Genomic DNA, 7017 nt, shown 5'->3' on the forward strand with positions numbered 1-7017 from the left:
ATAATGAATATAAACAGGGTTTGTCATGAAAAACTGACAGCGTAGTGCCCTTCACAGAATGAATCATGCTGGACCTTCAAGGTCAGCTGAAAGCAAGACTTGAAAAGGAAGTTGTTAAGTTGAATAGGAAAACGCCTGCGTCTACCGAAAAAATAAACAAATAAATATACATGTAATGATGATTTATGTACCACCATGTGTTTAAAAAGACAATTATGGTGCTACCATGACACAACAAACAAGATTCATGGTTTTACCATGGCAAATACCCTATAAACTGGTAATTTCTTTGGATAGTAATAAAATCTTTAAAATAAGACAGATTTCCATTATTTTTTCCCATCGTTTCCATTATTTATTCAACGATATTTGGCAAATAATAACCCATATAAACAGAAATAACAGCATTTATTGTATTGTTGCATGTCTAACAGATAAAACAATCCCGTTTTAACCGTGGTTCTAAAATAATGCATTACATTTTGGCCAAAAGAAATCTCAATTTCTTTCCAGTCTCATAAAGCTGCAAAGACGGTTTTCCTCAAGCTTTGACTTTTTTGCCGTAGTTGTCGACTGCATCCTCAATGACGCTCTCATCCTCTTCGATGTCCATTGTCACTTTCTTCCCCACCAGCTGGAAGATGTCTTCTGGAGCTACACCCTTAGGTTCTGCTACTTTCACAGTCAGCATGTCAAGGGTTAGTTCTGTACCTTTCGGGATGGCTTTCTTTGCCACCACAGACTTCCCGAGCTGGGGGGAGTGAAAGATGGAGAAGAAGAATTATAGGAATGTTTTGACTGAGCAAATTACTTGAACACAATGTTGCTGTGCTGTTCCAAACAAAACATCCAAGAGAAGGCATAGAAGAGAAAATGCAAAGTTAAAGAGTAGTGATACTGGCTAGCCGATGGAAAAATATGATGGTAAAAAAAGAAGAAAGAAGTGCAGGGAAACAGGAAGGAAACAGGGCAAGAACAGGAATGCAGTGACAAGAATGCAACATAAGATGAAATGGAGCTGTAAAACAGAAGTGCTACAACAGTTAAAATTAAAATAAAAGCTGGAAGTAATTAAAAAGTAAATTAAATAAGTAAAAAAGAAAATAACACTGACATAGCACAATTTTTAGAATTAGTACTTTTAAAAATCCCTAACCTTAAGTATGAGCAATAGTAATAGTGATGTTTGCCTCGTATGTCATGATATGTGGAAAAAGGTATGCATTTGCACTGGTTCTTATGGTACCTTATCATGGCATGGCACTTCGCAGGGCAGCATGCGTTTCACCCCAGTGCCCAAAGCTCTCTCCACAATGCGGATCGATCGAACCAGCTCCGCCAGCTCTGCGGGCTCCAGAGATGCCTCATGATCGCTGCCTTTCCAGCTCTTGTCCAAGGTCACGTGACGCTCCACGACCTTTGCTCCTAGTGCAACTGCCCCGACTGTGATGCTAATCCCGCTTTCATGGCCTGAGTAACCAATGGGAATGTCTGGAAACTCTTTTTGATATTCCTGTAAGTTAGGGGGGAAAACGTGTATAAAATGCTACATAATTTTACTTTATGGTGACTTAATGTGATATTCAGTACTGTGCGAAAGTTTTAGGCCACTAGTATTTTCACCAGCTAAAAAATGGTTTAAAGTAAGTTATTTCTATCTTTTGATGTAGTGTGTCAGTAAAAAATATCGATTTACATTTCCAAACATTCTGTTTGCCATTAATTGTAATAATCTAGTGAGATTTTTGTTTGCACAAGGAGTCTGACAACAGCCAGTGCTCCACACTGATCTAATCTCATCATCATCCAGTCTTCCTGGAATGACATGAAAACACAGAACAAACTGAAACAGAGTAAATCCAGAAGAACTGTGGAAATGTCTCCAAGATGCTTCAAGAGACCTACCTGCAAAGCTACCTGAAAAATTTTGCGCAAGTGCACCTAGGGCAAAAGCTGCTGTAAACTAGAGGTCGATCGATTATCGGCCCTACCGATTATTGGCGCCGATATTAAGCATTTTCACGATTATCGGAATCGGTTATTTTCAAAACCGATTTGCCGATAAAAATAATTTATTTTTGAAATGCGCTCTTTGGCTCCGACGCAGCCTGTCAGAGCTCACCACTCTGTGCCCTAGAGCAGTCTCCGCCCACCGCGCATCAGATTTGTTGGAAGTCGCGAGTCCGACCAATCAACTCCAAGGCTTAAGGAAGTGAAGACACAGACAGAACGCGCTTGCTGGAGCTGCGTGCAGCAATCACTTGTCTCTCAAAGGTAAGTCAGCAGCAGAAGTTGATTGTGTTTTAGTAATTCACAATCCTTTACGGTGAAGTTGCAAAAACACCTCAATGTTATCTTGATTTCCCGGATGCGGAAAACACGGACGGAATCGCGGAATCCAGTCATATAAATGGAATGTACTGTATACTGTTAACACTAAATGCCACGGAATTTTTCAAAGTTTGGATGAGTCATCAAAGTTTGGATGAATTAATCAAAAGCAGGACCGTATACTAGAGGTCTGCATTCCCGCGGGACTCGACCAGATTTTTTGCGACGCGGGAATAAATTTACAAACAAAACGCGGTAGCGGTCGGTAACTCTGGTGTAATTTGGACGGGAGCAGGCGGTGTAATAATCTCCTTTTCCCGACGTCCTTTCTGAACAGCATGTCTGTCCTTTAGTCTTTGGCTTTACTCATTCTTATAGAGCACCTGCACCTGTACGGCCTGCGCTCATGACTGTTATGCACGCATGGACTGCGGCGCATTTTATTGGCAAGGTCTGTGCACGCAGGATTTGCATAACGGTCATCAGAGCGGGCTGTACAGACAGAGGATGGCACATGGCCGAGCAAAGTGTGGATGCGCTGTGCTTGAAGGACGTTCAGCTTGGACTAGAAAATGGTCAGTTTACTGTTAAGAAACCGACATCGATCATTTAGTCTATTACTACTTGTTGTTGTATTTATATATATTTTCCTTTGTGGGAGAGACGCTGAAATCGACGTCGGGACATTTTTTCGTTAAAAGTTATTTAATTTCGTCATGGCTACAAGCCAACGGATTTGTTCTTTTGCTTATAATTTTAAATGGCAAACGTAATTTTTGTTTTCAGCTTTTCCTAAGCTACTGTGTTGACAAAAAAATGTGACATTTGTATTTTGACACATATCGGTTCAAAATATCGTTTATCGGTGCATTTGATCTGTAATAATCGGTATCGGCATCGGCCCTGAAAAACACATATCGGTCGACCCCTACTGTAAACGCAAAGAATGGTCGCACCAAATGTTTATTTCATTTAGTTAATAGAAGGTAATTGATAAAGAAAATCTATTTATGACAGCATCCTCATTTTACAGCATTTTTACACAAGTGCCTAAAACTTTTAACAGTGCTGCAGCTTTGCAGGTAGGTTTTTTGAAGCATCCTGGAGACTTTGTCACAGTTTTGGAAATCCAGTTCTGGATTTAGTCTGTCTGAGTTTGTTCTGTTTCTTCATGTCATTCCAGACAGACTGGATGATGATGAGATCAGATCTCTGTGCAGAGCACTCGCTGTTGTCAGACTCCTTGTGCAAACAAAAATCTCACTGGATTATTACGATTAATGGCAAATTCCAACTGTTTGGAAATGTAATCTGATATTTCCTACTGACACACTACAGCAAAAGACCAACTTTAACTGACTTTAAACCATTTTTTAGCTGATGAAAATATTAGTGGCCTAAGACGTTTGCACAGTACTGTATATTAGCCTAATCATAATAATTAATTATTTAGCTATTCATATAAGAAAGTGTGAAAAGACCAAAGATCTTTACCATGATAACCCGCAGGTTGACATCCTCAGGCTCCAGTGGATATGCACTTGTGCATTGCAGGATGCAGAAATTTTGGTTGTGTTCCTTCACAGTTTCATAAACACGACGCATGGTCTCCATGGACTGCATCCCGCTGGATACTACCATGGGACGTCCTGAACACACAGACAAGCATCAGAGGTTTTGTTTTATAATTAGTATTAATAGTATATATTTAAATTAGTAATATTTATAACCAATGACTGGATGTACTTGATGTTAGTAAATAAATATAGTAAAAACAGTAATACTATGAAAATTTTTACCATTTAAAATAACAGTTTTCTACTTGAATATGCACTACCAGTTAAAAGGTTTTGAACAGTAAGATTTTTAATGTTTTTTAAAGAAATCTCTTCTGCTCACCAAGCCTGCATTTATTTGATCCAAAATACAGCAAAAGCAGTGATATTGTGAAATATTTTACTATTTAAAATAACTGCTTTATATTTGAATATATTTTAAAATGTAATTTATTCGTGTGACCAAATCTAAATTTTCATCATCATTACTCCAGCCTTCAGTGTCACATGATCGTTCAGAAATCAATCTAATATGCTGATTTGCTGTTCAAGAAACATTTATTCTTATTGTTATTATTATTATCATCATCATCATCATTAATATTTAAAATAGTTGAGTATTTTTTCAGGATTCTTTAATGAATAGAAAGATCCAAAGATCAGAATTTATCTGAAATAAAAAGCTTCTATACTACCTTTGTACAGCCAGCTGTAATATTCACATTATAAATATTACAACTGATGTGATCAGGAGGCTAATGACAGCTTACCACACTATACCATTCAAAAACATCAGTATAAATGTAGTATAATTTTTTGTTTTGTTTTTGGAAAGAAATTATAGAATTTAATATTTTTTATTGAGCAAAGATGCTTTAAATTGCTCAAAAGTGATATAAAGACATTTATAATGCTACATCTATTTCAAATAAATGTTGTAACGATAATGTAATAAAATAATAATAATAAATGTTTTTTGAACAGCAAATCAGAATATTAGAATGATTTCTAAAGGATCATGTGACTGGAGTAATGATGCATTAAACAGAAAACTTTTAAATAGGAAAAATACTATTGCTACTTGTACTGTTTTTGCTGTACTTTTGATCAAATAAATGCAGGCTTGGTGTGAAGAAGAGACTTCTTTAAAAAAAAAAAAAAAAACTTTAAAAATCTTACTGTTCAAAAACTTAATAGTGTATTTTATACTGTGCTGCTTAAAAATTTGAGGAAACATGGATCAATTTTTTCTGGATTCTTTGACTAATAAAAAACTCAAATGAACATTTATTTGTTTATTTATTTATTTGAAATATAACTTCTCTTAACATTATCAATGTCACTTTTGAATGTACTGAATAAAAGTATTAATTTATTTTTTCCAAACTTTTGAACAGTGTGTGTGTCTGTGAGAATGTATTTCTTAATATTTTTATCTATATATGGTTTTAAAATAAATACGTGGGGGTTCCCAAAAACATTAGTAAACAACTTTAAGATATTTAGCATTTTTTAAATGTTAGAATATCTTATTGTTTGCAATAATATCAGAATAAGTAATTAATTTAAAAAAATAAAAATGGGACCTTTTTGAGCAGTTTTTTTGAGGTAGGGGAAGTTGTTAGTGTCTCCAGATCCAACTTTGAAAAAAGGCACATTGAGCTCGTGCAGGAATTCTACTGCCATCTTAAAGAAACAAAAAGACATAAATACTACAATTAACATACTTGACATTCTTGACATTCATGCACATTATAGTTCCACCAGATACCAAAGTATCCTATGCGTCACTGTACCATGGTACTACTACAGTAGGAGTATTACTTTTGTATGAGCCAGCTGTAATATTCACATTAGTAATCAGAAATATTACAACTGATGTGATCAGGAGCCTAACAACAGCTTTCCTTGGTATCAGTAAGCCTGAATCCAAAAGACTATATAGAAAAAATACAGATACCAGTCTAACTAATAATCTGCGCATGCGTTCTGCGGCTGCAACTCGCTCACCTCGTCCATCCCGGACGCAGTGAAGAAGATGCCCACTTCTTTAGCGTACTGCTGCAGCTCTCTGTATTGCTCATGGCTGAACTCTAGATGGCGCTTGTGCTCTCCGTATGTTTTTCCCCAGGAGTGTTTGGAGGTGTAAGGCCGCTCCAGGGCTTTTTTGTTGAACTTAAACTCCAGTTCACTCTTCTGAAACTTCGCACAGTCTGCCCCGCAGTCCTAGTATAGAGGAGGAATATAGTTACATGTAATAAACCATATCAGAAACAACGCAAAATAATGAGAGCTTAAAAGTAACGACAGAAAAAAAAAAGTAAATAGTAGCCTATTTTAAACCCAAAATCAGTGCTGAAGAACTGACACCTGTATCTATTAATAACGTGTTGTTTATGAACATATGTATTTTTATTAAACATCGTATGGCTTAAAACGTTAAAGATATTCCAAGGCAAACTTCCAAAGTGTAAGGAAGTGATTTGAGATGAATGAACATTTCCAAGTATTTTATGTACAGTATCAGATTAAGCAGTGACCTGACACCTGCCGTGCACTGTACCACTGACTGCTGGGACGAACGTTCTAAAACCCATTAACTACTGTAAACAGTTCCTGAAACAGTTTTCCAAAACAATTTTTTTAAACTTGCAGTCTTACCGCTAATAATAAATGTACCGTACCGATGTTAATGAATACAAACAAACTCATACCTTTGCCATTTTGATCATTTTCTTGGCGATTTCAATGTCTCCCTGATGATTCTGTCCGATTTCTGCAATAATGAAACACGGGTTGTTCCCTCCGATCATGCGACCGGGACATAACTCAAATTTAAGAGGCATTTTAACTCTAAATGCACCAACAAGGCAAGAAAAGCTACAGAAACGACAGAAAGGGAGTCTGTCTCACTGCTTTACACGCGTCAAATGCCGAGATGAAAGAGCCGTGGAACTTCCGGGTTTATTTATGCACACCCATTTTCAAAATCAAAGTTCAAAATCTTTTTTTTATTATTCGTCAAGTTTATAGGATTATTTTGTTTAAATAGATAATGTTTTAACATATAAAGTATTGGTTTAACCTACTAAAAATTCCAGAAATATTTTAGTCCAGTGACATACATAAA

General features: G+C 36.4%; 1 protein-coding gene across 1 annotated transcript; it reads right to left on the reverse strand.

The window, feature by feature from the left end:
* Window positions 1–329: 329 nt before the first annotated feature.
* Window positions 330–6837, reverse strand: nansa (N-acetylneuraminic acid synthase a). Its single transcript, XM_051121703.1, has 6 exons — window positions 6602–6837; window positions 5898–6113; window positions 5474–5573; window positions 3826–3980; window positions 1247–1513; window positions 330–751 (listed from the first exon to the last, which is right to left on the reverse strand). Exons 1-6 carry the CDS (start codon window positions 6731–6733, stop codon window positions 542–544), a joined length of 1080 nt encoding a protein of 359 aa, XP_050977660.1. The 5' UTR covers window positions 6734–6837; the 3' UTR covers window positions 330–541.
* Window positions 6838–7017: the final 180 nt, after the last annotated feature.

The sequence above is a fragment of the Labeo rohita genome, chromosome 1 (genome assembly GCF_022985175.1).
Source record: "Labeo rohita strain BAU-BD-2019 chromosome 1, IGBB_LRoh.1.0, whole genome shotgun sequence".
Taxonomy (NCBI): domain Eukaryota; kingdom Metazoa; phylum Chordata; class Actinopteri; order Cypriniformes; family Cyprinidae; genus Labeo; species Labeo rohita.

Bases quoted from the DNA above. Each gene is read 5' to 3' on its own strand.
- nansa (XM_051121703.1), bottom strand. From the start codon at position 6,733: ATGCCTCTTAAATTTGAGTTATGTCCCGGTCGCATGATCGGAGGGAAC. The intron at 6,114-6,601 runs GTATGAGTTTGT...CCTCTATACTAG, and splicing joins AAATGATCAAAATGGCAAAG to GACTGCGGGGCAGACTGTGC. The intron at 3,981-5,473 runs GTCCCATTTTTA...CTGTGTGTTCAG, and splicing joins CAAAAAAACTGCTCAAAAAG to GACGTCCCATGGTAGTATCC.